Source organism: Pogonomyrmex barbatus, unplaced genomic scaffold, assembly GCF_055798465.1.
Source record: "Pogonomyrmex barbatus isolate J1 unplaced genomic scaffold, ASM5579846v1 scaffold1, whole genome shotgun sequence".
In the NCBI taxonomy this organism is placed as follows: domain Eukaryota; kingdom Metazoa; phylum Arthropoda; class Insecta; order Hymenoptera; family Formicidae; genus Pogonomyrmex; species Pogonomyrmex barbatus.
In genome coordinates this window covers 11,193,184-11,212,607 of record NW_028297098.1, presented here as the reverse complement: position 1 = coordinate 11,212,607, position 19,424 = coordinate 11,193,184, and the positions used below count along the sequence as shown (strand labels likewise).

General features: G+C 37.0%; 1 protein-coding gene across 1 annotated transcript in view; it reads right to left on the bottom strand.

Moving 5' to 3' along the window:
- Positions 1-19,424, bottom strand: part of LOC105426408 (multicopper oxidase 3-like) — a 202,114-nt gene that overhangs the window by 90,121 nt on the left and 92,569 nt on the right. The window contains exon 3 of the mRNA XM_089072931.1: positions 11,300-11,506. Coding sequence (XP_088929057.1) covers positions 11,300-11,506 — 207 coding nt within the window. The remainder of the gene's footprint in view (positions 1-11,299; positions 11,507-19,424) is intronic.

Here is a 19,424-nt window from a genome sequence, read left to right as displayed (position 1 = left end):
TCAAGAGAAATATTTTCATCAACAATGCAGCATATTGAATCTCTGACTTTTTCCGCTCATCAAATGTCAAAAATGTTTCAACATCTTCATTAACATCACATGTATTAACAATACGTTGTTTATTACATTTATGTGTATGCATTGCTGAATTTGCGTGTTGATAAATGTTCGATAAACGAGCAGCAATATATTTTTCAAATGCAGCAAAAAATTAAGTTTATATTATGTGGCGCTTTACACAACTTAAGTTCTTCAATATCAAGCCATTGTTGTTTTACTTGTTGTTTAAAAGTCTCTTTTTTTGATATATTTAGACTCGAACTTACTCGACGTTATCATATAATGATGTACTTTCTCTACAATTATTTTTGTGACACGCAGATTCTGCATGCCTTAAAAGATTCGTACTGCACGAAAAACTCTTATTGCATACAATACAATAAAATAGACTGCCATCGGATGGTACTTACGTATCCAAGACTTAAAGCGATTAACAATAAGCAATTATCTAAAAAGCCGTTTACTTTTTTTATTTGCTTTGTTACACTGTTCCATACTAAAGATTCAATAAAGAAAAAAAATTAGAAACAATATACACATATATATATATATAAATAATAATAATAATAATAATATATATATAATATATATAATATATATATAATATATATATAAAATTTATATATATATATAAATTTAATCTATAATCTTTAAATTAACCAATTATTTACTGTACAATGACTTACATGAATCGTAGCACGAATCGCCAAACAAAGAATAATGTATGTCACACGAAAGACCATACAATCGCACAATTACACAATACCATGATAAGTCACACAATAATCGTGTAACATAATGGTTAATTATTAAGTTTTTATAAGAACAAGATTTTATAGTAACAAGAATGATAACCTTTCACAAGGAACCGAACACGGCAGATTATCGGAGTTTCGTGAAAAGGTCGCAATTGTCAAATGTTTATAAATGGCGAGTGAGATAGAGCAATACAGCGGCATCGCACAAACGCTACGTCGCATTCGTGAAAACGGTTTCAAAAATTCTATCCCTTATAAGAAGAGATGTAACTTGGCTCCAGAATGCTAACTCGATACATAATATATTAAAATAAGTAATATTATATATGAAAATAAATTAAGAAATAAAATAAGTTATTAAAACTCCTATGATGAAATAAATAAAATAATAAAATCCGATAAATAATCGGCACGTAACATTGACACATGAATTTACAATAAAAAATTAACCTTTACAATAAAAAATAAACCTGTGCGTGAAAAAGAGTAACTGTGCTGATAACTGTATTAGCATTCGTTTTTCCTTTATTTGTACTAAAATGTTTATAATTCTTTGCTGCGAGGAATAGAAGAATTAATGTAAAGTTTGAACGTATTATTTCAAAATAATGTTAATCTTTATCAAAGTAATATTAATATTTATAATTTAATACTGCTGATTATACGTTAATTTATGGACGTATAGAATAGAAATATTAATAATTTCGTGATTCAATCCAATGTATCCGTGATTCAATTTATTATCTTTATAATTATACTTGGTGATCTTAATTTTATAAAAAGAGGATAAGAAGGGAGGACATGTGCCACAACGAGGCTTAACCACGAATCAATCGTATATAATTGCGAAAAATTCGCAATTATTTTGCGAAAAATATCACCTCAGCCAAGAATCGAACCTAGATCTCCTGCTTAATCTCCGAGCAGACATCTTATTTTTTCGACCATAGAGGCATGTGATGATATTTATCACAATAACGTGTTTAGAATAATACGTCAATAATTCAATGATACACACATATACACATACATTACAGTATACTTATATACATGTATATTCTCGAATCCCCACGACCGGTACTCCAGAGAGATGATGGTCCTATTCTCTCGATGGATGCAGGTCGGACCGTGAGTGACGACACTCTCCCACCATTCTTATCCTTGAGAAACGTCTTTATTTCAAGCAAAAAGCTCGAGAGAACAATTACACCCGGATAGTAAACTATCTTGCAGAGATGTCTCAGATTTTATAACACTAAGTTCGGAATCCAGTAGGACTCCTAACTCCTTCAACAGGCACTAGATTTGCATATAGTAAAGTCTCTAATTTATTATTATATTATCTTTATAATTATATTGATAAATAAAAATAATATATAATTAACATTTGCAATGTAGATCATAAATGAAAAATCAAACTGGATAGAATAATTATTGAGGAGAAGAGTGACATAATTAAGAAACTATTATATGATATCACGTATAACATATAATATTTATTAAAATAAATTCATTTTCGTTTTATTAATTCTGCTCATATTATCAATTCTGCAATTCAATCGTATATTAATACCGCTTATTTTTTTTCCAATGGATATGCTATATGTATGCAAGAATAGTGAACGGTAACCGAAAAACATTGGAAACACTCGAAATTGTACGGCGCGTCCAGGCAAGAGAGAACGGTAGTGTCTTCTTCTTGCAACATGGCGAAAGAGTACGATAGTATCTCTATTCTTCTCGCACTTGATGCGTTGTGCGAGCGCGAGAGAGTATGATAGTATGTGTATTCTCCTCGCGCAGCGTTTCGAGCGCGAGAGAGTAGAATAGTATTCCTATTCTCTTTTACCGTCCGAAATCGAAACGCCGAGCGCACATGGATGTGGCTCGTGTTCTGTATTTCGCGTCTTCTCGTGTTCTGTGTTTTCGTGTTTCGCGTCTCCTCACCACTAATACTGCTGTGATGTAGGATGCCATTTCAGCTCTGTTACGGGCACAGTCAATCACCTCGATGGCTATGGCTAATTCAATCAGCAGGGGTAGCTGCTGACGATCGGAATGCATGCAGACCAAATACTCGATTGCTCCCTCCATTCACGCGTCAGTCTGACAGCGTCAAACACCGTCCACCAACCTCATTCATGTCAGGGCCCACTTTCTCCTCCGCAGAACTGATCACTGCCAGTGGCGTCATTTGTTTTGACGCGCTATGGCTGCCCTACGCATTAGTTTAATACATGGCACTCCGCGCCGTTCACGTCTACCCTCACCCCCGTCAGCCCCCCTCCCCTGTCTACGTTATTTGTTGTAACATGTCGAGGTTGTATCTTCTATTTATAGGTTAGTATTATTATTAAGATATTCCAATAAAAAAACAATACAAAATTATTTTCTTGGCTGCAAATTTTTTTATTGTAAACTTTAAGTCTTAACTCGAAAAGTATTTAAAGAAGAATAACTTCATTATAGTGTTTTAAAAGAAATCTATATATATCAGGTGTATGCATAAGTTTTTTCCGGTTTAACTAAGAGATGTCGCCAGCGAAAAGTACGCAGCGTATTAATTTGACACATACATCATTTTGTTCGTCTGACATTTAAAACTACAAACACACACAAGTTGAGTCCGCCAAAAACTAGCGTCTTTGTTTTATCGTTCAGTGATCATGTCGAGTTTTGTGCCTGAAAAAGAACATTTGCGGCACGCATTGCTTTTTTTATTTAATCAAAAGAAAAAGGCTGTTGAAAGTCATCGTTTGCTGGTAGAAACATATGGTGAACACGCTCCATCGATTAGAACATGTGAGACATGATTTCGACAATTTAAAAGTGGTGATTTCAATGTGAAAGACAGTGAGCGCTCTGGTAGACCACAAAAATGCGAAGACGAGCAATTGCAGGAGTTATTGGATGATGACCCAACTCAAACTCAACGGCAATTGGCAGAAGCATTACATGTATCACAAGAAACAATCAGCAGACGTTTACGAGCAATGGGAAAGATCAATAAACTCGGTAAATGGGTCCCACACGATTTGAATGAACGTCAAATGGAAAATCGCAAAGTCACTTGTAAAATGCTGCTTCAACGCCACGAAAGGAAATCATTTTTGTATCGAATTGTGACGGGTGACGAAAAATGGATTTATTTTGAAAACCCGAAGCGGAAAAATCGTGGCTTTCACCTGGCGAAGCCGATTCATCAACACCAAGGCCAAATCGCTTCGGTAAGAAGACCATGCTCTGTGTCTGGTAGGACCAGAGCGGTATTGTGTATTATGAACTCTTGAAGCTCGGCGAAACCGTTAATACACAACGCTATCGCCAACAAATGATTAATTTAAACCACGCATTAATCGAAAGACGACCGGAATGGGCCAGAAGACATGGCAAAGTGATTTTGTTACACGACAATGCGCCGTCTCACACAGCAAAACCAGTGAAAGACACCTTGAAATCGCTTGGATGGGACATCCTTCCGCACCCGCCGTACTCCCCAGACCTGGCGCCATCTGACTATCACCTCTTCGCATCAATGGGGCACGCGCTCGCAGAGCAGCACTTCAGCAATTTCGAAGAAGTTGGAAAATGGCTCGACGAATGATTTGCCGCAAAAGACAAGCAGTTTTTCTGGCATGGTATTCATAAATTACCTGAAAGATGGGCGAAATGTGTAGAAGCCGATGGCCAATATTTTGAATAAAAAAAAAATTAATTTCCCTTGAAAATTACGTGTCTTTTTTTACTAAAAAACCTTTTTTACGGAAAAAACTTATGCATACACCTGGTATATATATATATATATATGAAAGATATTAGATTTGGAAAAAATTAACGGAGACCGACTGAATTTGAACTCAGGATCCCTCGTCTACCAATCCGACACTTAGGCTGCACGACCACGACGGCCCTCTCTCTTAGCTGTTTATATTCCGAATCTCTTCCATGACCGCTTACGGTCGTCTAATTCTTACACATATATATATATATATATATAAATTCTGTGATTTCTTCATTATATTTTAAGAGTGTAAAACAATTTTAAATATAAAGGCAAGAATACATACTTTTACATAATACATAATAAACTTCTCTATTTAATATTAGACCACTAATAACGATTTTATTTTATAACTCGAAAATTAGAGTGAATATCACAAAATGGTATTAGACTTTTTTGTTCCCCTTGATTTCTTCTACACTCTTACTGCGGCTCGTTCCCCAGTTTCTGGAACAATGAAGAAATCACAGAATTTTATCAATATCTTAAGATATTACTTAAAATGGCTTTAAAATAAGATCGAATAAATATATAAAGATGTGGTCCACTTGATGCTATAAATATAATACTTCGAAGTATTCAATTTACTTCTATATATGAGAGCAAACAGTATCTTACATAATTTCTTGCAATGTATTGCTTTCAAAATAACATTTCTTAGATTTTCGCAGCGTGTTCTCTTGATATGATGCTCTTGATACGAGAGATTCAATAGTATTTTGAATAAGTCTACTACCTAACCTGGAATTCTCAGAAATTTGTCTGGAATTTGTTTACATCTTGAAAAATCAAAGAATTCTCATAGAATTTTATTAGAAATTAAGTATCATTTGAAATTACGTTTTCTAATATTTCTAATATTTCTTTATATTATACCAGATACATAGATGCGCGTTTCATGCACGATATTTGGCTTTTTATTCTTTACTTTTTGAGAATAAGTTGCATTTTATATATATATATATATATATATATATATATAATTCTATGTACAAATTATCATTTATTAACTCTGCAATGACAGCCGTTCACGAAATTAGCGTAGCGAGAGAACCAATCAGTAACAAAATCGAAAAGTGTCAACGATACTTCAAGGTAACGAACAATACTTCAATATTTTCGATTTGCATGTCTTCTTTAAAAAGAAAATCGAGAGTTTGCCACTTGAATTGTAAACGGCACAAAATAGCTCTGTTATAACTTTTTTCGCTGGTCTTATAAACGAGCTAGTGTAATATCAGTTTTTGAGATTTAAGAAGAATAAAAGTGCTTCATTTACTACTATTTAGAATGCTGCTATATAGAATTCGGTTATCTTTGATTGCGATTCGATTCCCTCTTTTCCTCGTTTTCAACTGTTGATTGTTCAACTGTTGATATTATTGAATATAAAAATATTAATAAATACAAACTTTTAAGAAATAAATATTTTATATTATACAAAATTTTCAAATTTTATTTTCCAAAGTAAATGAAAAATTGCGTAATAACTGACACAAAATTCAACTTTTGTAGAAGTATTAAAATATATACCTGTCTGTATTAAACAAAATTGTAGTTAACATGAAATAGTTTCTAATACTAAACATAATATTTCTAATACTAAACATAATATTGAACTAAATATTAGGAAAATCAATATGTTCTTATGTTTAGAAACAGTTTTGTTTAATGAAATCGGATATTTATTTTAATAATTTTACAAAAGTTTTATACTAGTCGTATGTTACATAACTTTTGTAGTTTTTAAAAATAAAATTTAAAAATTTCATACAATAAAAAATATCTATTTCTTAGAGTCCTTCTAATTTTCTTCAAAATTTTTTAAATTTCATTATTGAAACTCGAATAATTTTCAACTTTATTTTATGATTTATGAACTTTTAAGAACGCAGAATATTAAAAACTTTGCATAATATATATATATATTTATTTGTAAAATAAAATTATATATTTCTTATTATATAATGATTTCTTTAGATATATCAAAATATATAGATACATAAATATATTAAGGTACAGTTATCAAATAGTTAACGAGATATTTTATACTTTACTCTGACTTGTTACGATATTAAATATAAAATATCTCGGAAACTATTCATTTTTTATGATTGTATAATTTATCATCAATTATGATAAAAATGTATATAAAAATATATGTAAAGATAGTTTTGACGACTGTCATCAAATCCACCTTTTTGGTACATACATATTACTATATAAAGGTAGATTCAATGATTGTCATCAAAACTACCTTTATACCGCGGTGTTTTTGCCGACAGTTGTCAAAATGTCGGTAAAACCGCCAAGTTGCGTAATAGATATTGTCATCAAAACTATCCTTAGAGAGAGATATATATATATATATATATATATATATATATATATATATATATATATATATTAGGTGTACAAAAAAGTTCTGAGCTTTAGATTTCATACAATCGAAATAACAATTTAAATTTTGTATATCTTCCCGCCCTTTTGCGGTTTTAAAGCGCAAACATTTGGCCTTCTAAAATGCCATATGGTTTGGCGTTTAATGTACATAACCTCAAAAATTAGTAGTGTTCACGATGGCAATAACAAAAGATCATATTCGATTTTCCATCCATTTCGCGTTTCATTTGAAGAAAAATGCTGCTGAAGCCACTGCAATGATTTGTGCTGCATATAGAGAGAACGCTGTAAGTCATACTACATGTAAAAGATGGTATCAAAAATTTCGTCAAGGAGATTTCAGTCTTGAAGATGGACCACGTGCTGGACGCTCTCAAAAGATTGAAACGGACGAATTGCAAGCACTGCTGGATATAAACTCTGCGCAAACTGAAAAGGAGTTTGCAGAACAGCTTGGCATTACGCAGCAAACCATTTCCGTACGTTTACATATGATGGGAAAGATTCAGAAGGAAGGCAGATGGGTTCCGCATGAATTGTCCGAAGACAACAAAAATCGTCGGCGTGACACTGCACTCACTTTGCTTTCACTTTGCTTTCAAAGTTCCGGAAAAAAGATTTTCTGCACAAAATCATTACAGGCGATGAAAAGTGGATTCTTTATGATAATCCTAAACGTAGAAAATCATGGGTTGACCCTGGTCAACCTTCGATATCGACGCTAAAGCCCAATATTCGCCAAGAAGGTTTGTTCTGTATCTAGTGGGATTGGAAAGGTATGTTACGAGTTGTTACAACCGGTTGTTACATCAGGGCAGACCGCTACTAACAACAATTGACCAATTTGAGCGATGCATTAGAAGAAAAGAGGCCATTTACTAGCCAAGGACGTCGTAAAGTGATTTGCTTCATGACAATGCTCGACCACATGTTGCGAAAGCGACTCAGGACCATATCTTTGCATTAGGCTGGGAACTTCTCTCGCACGCGGCATATAGCCCAGACATGGCGCCTTCCGATTATTACCTTTCCGATCGCTGCAGCATCATTTGGCTGATACACATTTCGTGAGATTTGAAGAGATTTGAAGAGATACGAAAATGCATTGATAACTTTATCACTTCGAAGCCGGTGAGCTTCTATCATCAAGGAATTCGCAAGCTACCCGAAAGATGGCAAAAGGTCGTTGATGCATATATTTCGCTGATTAATATTTTTTTGTTTGTATTTGAATAAAGATTGAATTTTACAAAAAAAAGCTCAGAACTTTTTTGTACACCTAATATATATATATATATATATATATGTATCTATATATATATATATATATATATATATATATACTAGTATATATTAGATGTTTCCTAACATATGGGATCCATTTCAGAAATGGATATGAGACACAAGCAATGAAAGCAATGAAAAAGTGTGTGTGTGTGTGTGTGTGTGTGTGTGTGTGTGTGTGTGTGTGTGTGTGTGTAGCCATCTAGATGGATATATAGATAGATATATTAATTGATAGAATCTTATCAATTTCGATAAAACACAACTACTTGAGCATTGATTAAATATGATTATTAGATTATTAGATTCTATGATCATGTTACGTCCGGGGGGCTTCACGAATTCTTCTCTTTCGGGAAAAAAAAATTAATGGCTGCTAACCTATAAACGGAGCACTTCGAACGATCTAAAGAAACCCTAAATAAATAAAATTTCCTCTCGAGATATGTCTCAATATCAAAAAAAATTCTTGGGGTAAACAGCCTTGTCAGCACCGACAAATTTATGACCTACCAATAAAAAATTAATATTAACCAAAGCAATTTTCTAACGGATAAGAAACGCGTCGGATCGTTCGGGGGTGACACTCCCCAAATTGGTGGGGAAACAAAAAAAAACGCCAGTCAAGAAGAAACGATTAGTGGCCGTTGGCGGCCACACCAATGAACGATTGAGGGTGTGGACTGGCGGGAAAATTTTTATTAACTAATTCTATCATTCGCTGGGAAATCTGGAAATATAAAAACAACCACAATTCACAGAACACCGCTCCCCTCCTTCCTCTATATTCACAATTTTCCTAAACTATCATTCGACAAGCCAACATGGAAATCCATCGCCCTCAGATATTCCCACCCCTTCGGAACCCTTTAAAAACCGCGACTTGGAGCGGATCGCTCTCTTCTTCCCGCTTCTCATCGCTCCATTCACGGTCGGGACCATCCGAAATTGTCAGTTAGAATCTGTGCGCGATTCTTATATTTTCGTGTGATTCAACGATCCAGCCTGGCCATTGCATTTCTCGACCATCACCAGTGGCTGCTACAATAAAAGTAAGTCCAACTTCATCATTTTTTTTTCGCGGTAATTGGCAGTTTGGTTCGCGACCTCTACATATTTATTTCATTAAAACACTCCAACATTCCAAATTGGCAAGCCGCCGATTAACTCGGTGAAGCTGCCTTCCCCGATTTCTTCACGCTCCGACTTGGCAAGCCGCCGATTAACTCGGTGAAGCTGCCTCCCCCGATTCCACAACATTCTATTCTACAACCTTCTAACCTGGCAAGCCGCCGATTAACTCGGTAAAGCTGCCTCCTCCAATTCCACAACATTCCAACTTGGCAAGCCGCCGATTGATTCGAAGCTGCCTTATCTCGATTCCTCAATTTCTCTTTCATCTGACTCTTCTTTACATAGTGAACCAAACGAACGCCATCCCGAATAGACGAACGAAACGGGCATTGCGACACCGTCGGGAGAAGTCGAAGAAGCGGATTCGTCGCGAAACCTGCCACGCCGAAGAACTCGCGGAGCAATTAATAGAAGTAGAGCCGGGGCTAGCCAATATCTCGCTACATCAATACGCCTCCGCCCTCCGCTCCGCGGCCGAATTCGAAAAACAGTGCACTCCAGAGAACTTCAACGTGGAGAAGTTCTTTAATCTCGTTCGCCAATTTCCTCGCTCTCCCACCCATCCACCTCCTGGCACCTTCTTCATCCAAAGAAAGTTTAAACGACAGTCAGTTTTGGGATCTCAAAACACAAAATCACTGATACCGTCCCTATGTATATTTCCCGTGATCCTCTTCCCTACCTTGTCCCAGTCAAGGCTTTCCGCACCGCGCACCCTAATCCCCCGCCACACCTGCAACCCGATCCCATCGACATGCTCGCGATCACCAATTTTTTACCCCAATTAGAACAATTGGGTATATAAATCCAGATTTTCCTTTGTCTGCTGTCATTTTCAATATTTCAAATTTTTATGTATAAAATTTTTCTTTTCTTTTGTAACCAATATCTTAACCCTTTTTGATGTACACAAACAGAACATTGTACTTCATTTATTATTATTATTATTAAATTAGTTAATCAGAATTCCGTCTTAATTTTTTTTTTCCCTAAAACTTGACCCCGCGCCGTTCCCGGCTCCCTGAAGATCGCACTAGGTCCATCCCTGGTAAAAGAGATTCGGTTCTCTGACCTAAAAACGGACCACCGATAGCGCGGGCGCAGGCAAGGGTAATAACGTCACCAACGCTGACCTGATCCCTGCCCCCTTAACGCGCGTTCGACTCGCAGATCGACCTCACGACGTCGTTCCGCGAGAACAGGAGAGGTTCCGTGCGTCCACCCGAGTTCTCCTCCTCCTGACGAGAGATATTATCTTTCGTCCAGAACACGGACGTAACAATCATTAAGTAATATAAAAGAACATAGATAATATAACATAAAGAAAAACATTATAGAACATTAAAACATTTATAGAAAATATTAGATATTAAATCTGAACTTATGAAACAAAAATATAATAGAATATTATTAATTTCGATAAAATACGACCTTATAAATGTCGATTAAAAAGAATTATTCATTTATATGCTAAATATTATAAAAACAGATAGAACATTTATTTAAAAACATCACTAAATTTGATAATCATAAATCGAAAATGCGACAAAATATAGACTATATGCACTATTCTTTATATCTACTTCTGTCGGATTTTTTAAGCAGAATATACTTCTATCAAATCTGTATTGGCAACATTGATGATTGCAAATGATAATGCAACAAATGATATGACTCCCAATATTAAGTTCTTTTCTTTACATGGATATTTATGATTTTTTTACATTTCTGTATAACATAGTGTTATATGAACAAAATTTTTAAAATTATAATTGATTTAAAAAATTTTTACATTTCTACGCAGTAAAGAAAGAGATATCAGATACGTTTCACGATTATCAAAATACTATATTTATTAGTTTTAGATTGCTATACATACTTTTATCATAGATCATCACATCCACTAATGCTCCTAATGGAATGTGATAAACATGAGTACAAGTGCATGGCCTTGTACATGTAGATGGTGTATAACGATCTCCGCACATAAATTCATATCCATCATATTGTGATATAAGAGGTCCTGGTGGATTTTGATATGAAATGTTAGAGACGAGACTGTCTAAATGAGATCCGCTCGGTGCAACTGAAAATTAAGAAATTTTCATTATAAGATGTAAGATACAAATATCTAATTATTGCTCAAATTATCTAACAATGTGATTGCCATTGATCTCTACGTCTACAATTTATTTGTATGTTTTGCCGCAATATGCATGCATCGACTATGGATGCGTTCGAGGAGTTCACTATTGGCGTTTTTTTGCACTACTACTATTCGGAGAGCTAATTGGTAGCACTACCAAACACTATCGTTATATCGGTTTTTCCGTCATAAGTTTGCGTTATCAACGCTATCGCTTCAGAAGTAGTGCCCCGGGAAAAAATATATATAATTATATAAAATTATATATAATTATAAATAATTTTGTAGATCTAATTATGTATAGATTTTAACCTGATCTAATTATATAAATAGATAAAATTGTTTATGATTATGATTATATTGTTTATGATTATATATGAACAAATTAAATTGTGCATACTGATGACAAAATTATGGTTGCATTCCGATATTGACTGCTAGTACTGAAAATCTATAATATATGTGACATAAAATATCCTTACAGAAAATAAGTGAAAAAAATTAAAAAATGAAAAAAAAATTACATATGCATATCTAATTATATATATATATATATATATATATAAATATATTTTTTTTATGTCAATTATATGTGTGTGTGTGTGTGTGTGTGTGTGTGTGTGTGTGTGTGTGTGTAATTGACATAAAAATTGACATAAAAATTGACCAAAAAAATTAAATGAAAAAAAATTACATATGCATATCTAATTATTAGGTGTACAAAAAAGTTCTGAGCTTTAGATTTATAATCGAAATAACAATTTAAATTTTGTATATCTTCCCGCCCTTTTGCGGTTTTAAAGCATTGACATTTGGCCTTCTAAAATGCCATATGATTTGGCGTTTGATGCACATAACTTCAAAAATCAGTAGTGTTCACGATGGCAATAACAAAAGATCATATTCGATTTTCCATCCATTTCGCGTTTCATTTGAAGAAAAATGCTGCTGAAGCCACTGCAATGATTTGTGCTGCATATAGAGAGAACGCTGTAAGTCATACTACATGTAAAAGATGGTATCAAAAATTTCGTCAAGGAGATTTCAGTCTTGAAGATGAACCGCGTGCTGGACGCTCTCAAAAGATTGAAACGGACGAATTGCAAGCACTGCTGGATATAAACTCTGCGCAAACTGAAAAGGAGTTTGCAGAACAGCTTGGCATTACGCAGCAAACCATTTCCGTACGTTTACATATGATGGGAAAGATTCAGAAGGAAGGCAGATGGATTCCACATGAATTGTCCGAAGACAACAAAAATCGTCGGCGTGACACTGCACTTACTTTGCTTTCACTTTGCTTTCAAAGTTCCGGAAAAAAGATTTTCTGCACAAAATTATTACAGGCGATGAAAAGTGTATTCTTTATGATAACCCTAAACGTAGAAAATCATGGGTTGACCCTGGTCAACCTTCGATATCGACGCTAAAGCTCAATATTCACGCCAAGAAGGTTTGTTATGTATCTGGTGGGATTGGAAAGGTATGTTGTATTACGAGTTGTTACAACCGGGTGAAACAATCAGGGCAGACCGCTACTAACAACAATTGACCAATTTGAGCGATGCATTAGAAGAAAAGAGGCCATTTACTAGCCAAGGACGTCGTAAAGTGATTTGCTTCATGACAATGCTCGACTACATGTTGCGAAAGCGACTCAGGACCATATCTTTGCATTAGGCTGGAAACTTCTTCCACACGCGGCATATAGCCCAGACATGGCGCCTTCCGATTACTACCTATTCCGATCGCTGCAACATCATTTGGCTGATACACATTTCATGAGATTTGAAGAGATACGAAAATGCATTGATGACTTTATCGCTTCGAAGCCAGTGAGCTTCTATCGTCAAGGAATTCGCAAGCTACCCGAAAGATGGCAAAAGATCGTTGATGCAAATAGGGAATATTTCGCTGATTAATATTTTTTTTATTTGTTTTTGAATAAAGATTGAATTTTACAAAAAAAAGCTCAGAACTTTTTTGTACACCTAATATATATATATATATATATATATATATATATATATATATATATAAAGAATTACATATGCAGATTTAATTTTATATATATAATTAAATATGCATATATAATTCTTTATATATACTTTATATATATACTTTATATATACTTAACTATATATATATATATATATATATATATATATATATATTAGCCATCGCGCGCGGCCACTTACAATCCACGCGATCATTGCTGGCGATACAAACAAAGGAGACACACTCGGTTCGATTGTCGACTATTCCTCCGATTTTGCTCGCAGTACGGTAAGGATGGGGTGTTCACGCGCGAATGCCACCCGCCGGGAAACGAGAATCGAATCGAGAAACCCACGGTCGCGTCTCGATCCATCGCATAAATTACATCTCGCATATCACTGTATACATCCAAGGACACCCGATTCAAGCCATGATTGATACTAGATCGGAGTTATCTTTCGTTAACCAAACTACTGCTCGATTATTACGACGCCTCCGTTGTAGAACCGTAAACGAAGACGGGCAAGTACGGCTCGCAGATAGCATATATATACCGGGGAACATCGACATACCCCTCCGTTTCCATCATTTAAAAAAAAAAATAAATTCCGTATATTATTCAGTCTAGACAACGAGATGTTAATCGGAATGGACGAGATCGAGCATTATATTGCGGCCGCCTCCTAAATCGAGAATAAGAACACACAATCCAAAAAATTGTCAACTTTCCGAGGATGATCGACATCTAGTATTTCTCGATAAAGAACTGAGAGAATTCGACAATATTCACGGGCCGACCGAACTTATAGAACACCACATCCGGTTAAATAATCCTACCCCGATCGCGAAATCTAGCCATGCAAAGTATAATCGATACCGAAGTCGAACATACAAAGATAACTCTCCGACTTCGTTCGAAAAGGGACGATAAAATCGTAATCTTAGACCTACAAAAATAAGAACGGTAAATTCCGAACGCGTATTCTTTGGCGACTGGTGGGGGGGGGAGCCTTTCCCGAGAGCGGTCAACCCGAATCCGAACCGAAAAACCGTGGCCATTCTCGGGTTAAAAAGGCTCAACCCTTCCACAGAATCTGAAACCCGCGCAAAGAAGCGAGTCTCTTAAGAAGCGAGTCTCCGACCCACGCACCGACAACCGAGAAAAGAATCTCCGGCCAGCGACGCGCAAATAAACACGCCGACCATCAACAAGAACGACGCGCCCTCGGTATTCTCATCAACAAGCAGGGGCAACCCGGCGCAGCCTGCGAGAGCGCGCTGTGTTAACACAGCAAGGCGCATACCTATGAACCGTTTGGGGAAAGTAGGTGGAGAGGAACAGAGGAGTGGAGAAGGAGGAGACTGGCCCAAGAGAGAGGCGAAGGTATAAGGATGAAGTGAGGTATGGAAAAAGAGGGCGCGAAAGAGGGGTCAGAAGGGATAATGAGGGAAGGGGGGAAAAAGAAAAAGAGACTGAGCGGAGAGAGAGAGGAAGGGAAAGGATGAGTAATGCAGGAATCATAGAGCTGTGGAAAAGGAAAAGGGAGTTAGAGGAAGAGACAGCGAAGGAATTAGCAGGGGGGGAAAGGGATGAGGAGGAGTACGGTTTCTAGAGAAGCAAAAAGACACCAAAATCGGTGAGAGTGCAAGAAGGGGAAGAGGAAGGGGATATAATGAGGGTGCTGAAAGAGGAATTCAGGTGTCGCCAACTGCGCCTCCCATCTAAAAAGGAAAAACAGAAAAGGAAGAGCGATGGGAAGGATGGTGATAGGGCTAAGGAGGAAAATTGAAATCGTGGAAGAAGAGATGGCAGAGGTGGAGGGATTGATGGCGAAAGTGATAAGATTAGGGAGGGAAGAAATGAAGAATCACAGGAGTGTACGTAAACGGGGATTTAAAATGGGAAAAATAGGGGAAGAGTAAGTATTTGGGCGGAGGATAGAAGTAAGGGAATAAAGATGATAGTGGGAGGGGATTTCAATGCGAGAACGGGGGAAGATAGTGGGATGGAGGAGAGAAAAGGAGGAGGTCATTGGATGGCAGGATAAACAAAGAGAATGCATAGTTAGTGGAGGAAGTGAGATGACATATCTTTACTGGATGTGAGAAAGGAGATGGGGAAGATACATGAACATTTTCTGGAGGGTGGGGGGAATCAGTGCTATGTGGAGAGGGCGATCGGATAAACGGGCTGAGTGTGAAGGATAGACTCGGATCATTTTCCAGTGGTCTGGGTTAGATGGAACGGCGAGAGGAGAAGAAGGCGAAGTGGTGAGGAAAAAAAAAGGTGAAGATGGACGGATGAGAAAAAGGAAGAAGATGGAGAAAGTGTGAGAGGAGAGGAAAAGGGATGAGGGGATAAGTTGGGAGAGAGTAAGGGAGGGGATCCAAGGAATGCTGAGGGAAGAGCAAGGGCCGGACAGGAGAGATAAGAGAAAAAGGGGTTGACAGGATGAAAAATGCAGAGAGTGTAAATGAAGGATTAGGGAGGTGCTTAGGACGTGGAGGAAAGGGAAAGACGGGGGGAGGAACAAGTATAGGGAAAACAAAAGAGAATACAACAAATGTGCGAGAGGAAGAAGAAGGAAGAAAGCGAGAAATGGTTGGAAGTAGCAAGGCAGGCAAGGACGAAAGAGCAAAAAGTGATAAACAGAGAAAGGAAGAAAAGAAGGAGAATAAATGAGGGAATAGAGTTGAAGAGATGGATTAGTTTAAAAGTCTATTGGAAGGAGTGGAGAGCAGGGTGGTGAGAGGAGTGAAAGGGGCTAGAAGAGAAGGAGATAGCGAGCCGGAGATTTCGCGAGCAGACGTGCTGAGGGCGATAAGGAGGTTGAAGGAAGACAAGGCGGTGGGAGGGGATTCCTGGGGAGGTGTGGAAATTTGGAGGGGAAAGAATGTTTGAAATAAGGTTTGTGTGGAAAGTATGTAATAGGGTGTGGAACGGGAATGAATAGATAGATGAATGGAGCGATGGGACAATAGTACTAATAAGGAAAAGAAAGGAGAGGAAGGAGGTAGAGGATTACAGGGGTGTGACGCTGGCGCCGGTCCTATATAAAGTCTATGCAATGATCCTGCGGGAGAGGCTGGAGAGGGAGGGAAGAAACCTGGTTCCACAGAATCAAACGGACTTCAGGAAAGGAATGGGGACGATGGGTAATATATACGTGTTGAATTTGGTAAATAGGCAGGTGGAAAGGGGAAGTTGATGGCATTCTTCATAGATCTGAAAGCGGCGTTTGATTTTGTGGACAGGAAGATTCTAGGGAGTTGCAAAAGAAAGGGGTAAGAGAGGAATTGGTGGGAAAGTGTGAGGATCTATTCAGGGAGACAAAGAACAGGATGAGGACAGGGCAAGAAGTGAGTGAAGCGTTTTATACGGCTAGAAGGGTTAAACAGGGGACTCAAAGGACACTCATGTCTTCTGTTCAACTTGTTAATCGCGGACGTAGAGGAATATATGGAGAAAAGAGAGATGGGGAGGGGTCAAGTTGAAGGATGAGAAGGTATACACGCTAGCATACGCGGATGACCTGGTGTTGTTGACGGAGGAGGAGGAGGGAATGAGAGCGATGATGGCAAGGTTAGAAAGATATATAAGGGGCATGTACAGTGAATGTAGGAAAGTCAAAGATGTTGAGATTTAGGAAGGAAGGGGGAAGGAGAAGAAGGATAAGGTGGTACTGGGAGGGAAGGAAAGTAGAAGAGATTCGACGTTTTAAATATTTAGGATTTGTGTTTCAGAGGAATGGAGGGCAAGAGTGATGGGACAGGTGTGGGGAATTGGAAAGAGGAGATTGGGGGGACTGAGAAAAAAGGATATGGTTATTTGATGTGGGCAGTGATGTATAGGGTGGAGATATGGGGATGGAGGAAGAGGGAGGGGATAGAAAGGAGAGATATTTAAGATCGATGATGGGAGTGGGGTGGAAGACGCCGGAGTACATGCTGAGGGAAGAATTACAAAGGGATAATTGAGGGTTAGGGGTGGATAGGAGGGCGCGGTGTTTTGAGGAGAGATTAGCGAGTGGTAAGGGAAGCGAGAAAGTGCTGGGAGGAGATGAGAGATAGACTAAGCATGGAAAGAAGGCACTCAGAATGAGAGAGGAAGAAAGAGAGAGGTTCTTCGAAGGATTAGAGAGGGATGGAGATAGGAAGGGTGGAGGAAACGAGGGAAGAGAGGGTTATGGACTTTAGGGAGTTAGAGGAGAAGGACAAAAGCTTATAAAGGAAGGAAAGATGGCGGAGGATTGGGGAGACGAAATATAATAAATATAATAAATAAATGGTACGGGAGAGGGACGATATCCCAAGATATTTAAAAAAAAGCTGAGCGAAAAACAGGTAGAGGAGGATAGCAAGGTATAGGCTAGAGGAGGGAGTTAGAGAGGGAGTGTATTGAGGAAGGGAGGAGGATAGAGTGTGTAGGAAGTGCGGAGTAGAAAGAGAGACATGGGAGCATGTTTGGGAGAAGTGTGGAGGAGGGATGGGGGAGGGAGTTGGCAGGAGGAGATAGTACTATGGGAGGGAGAGGAGGTAGAAGATTGGTTAAGAGAACTAGAAAGATTCAAAAATTCTGAGAGAGAAAGAAAGAGATGAGGGAAGAGAGTTAGTGAAGGAGGGAGGGTGGGTTTGGGGAGGAGAGAGAGAGAAAGAGAGAGAGAGAGAGAGAGAGAGAGAGAGAGAGAGAGAGAGACGGAGAGAGGAAGAAAAGAATTAAGACATTATCAAAAGAGTTTAGTCGGAAAAGTCTTGAGACGAAAGCGAAGGTGTGTGTGTGGCGAATGAGCGGCGTAGTTTTAAGTTAAGTAGTTGTAAGGATTAGTTATAAGGAATAGGTTAAGACTTGTGTTGTATAAATTTTTGAGGGGAGCAAATAAACTCATTATTCATTACAATTTCATATTTATTTTTACTCATTTTATTATTATACTCTTCAGTTATTATAAAATTATATAACAAATTATTATAAATATAACAAGTAATGTATATGATTATAACAATTTTCAAATTTCTTCATACATCGTTTTTATGTCTGCTTACTCTTTGTAATTCATATAATTGTATATATCAACAATAATGAGTGGTAACCAGGAAACGTTGGAAATGCTCGATGACTGCACGAAGCGCGAAAGAATATAAAGATAATATTTCCTTCTCATACGCGTCGCGAGAGAGTACAATGATATTCCTATTCTCTGCTCGCAGGCATTTCGATGCGAAAGAGTAGGATAATATTTCTATTTTCTTCGGCCAACGAAACGTTGCAGAGCGCCGAGCGCACATGTATGTGCCTCGCTTGTGTGTGTATGCATGTCTCGCATCGAAGCATCTGTGAGCAGAGAATAGGAATCTCGTTGTACTCTCTCGCGCTCGCGACACGTATGAGAAGGAAATAAAAATATCGTACTCTTTCGCGCTTCATGCACCGTGCAGTTGTCGAGCGTCTCCAACATTTCCTGATTAGCACTCGTTATTGTTGATATATACATTATATGAATTACAAAGAGTAAGCAAACATGAAAACGATGTATGAAGAAATTCGAAAATTGTTATAATCATATGCATTACTTGTTATATTTATAATAATTTGTTATATAATTTTATAATAAAATTATAATAACTGAAGAATATAAGTATATAATAATAAAAGTTTAATAAAAGTATAATAATAATAAAATGAGTAAGAATAAATACGAAATTATTTTCTTATTGCAATCTTATTGTATATATTCCATCTTTTAGAAATCGAAAGTTTATTATATTTCGGATAATTAATTATAAATTCAACAAGTTATGCATATTTTTACTCATATCAAATAAACAGGAGAGAGAAAGAAAAAGTAATATAATTTGATTA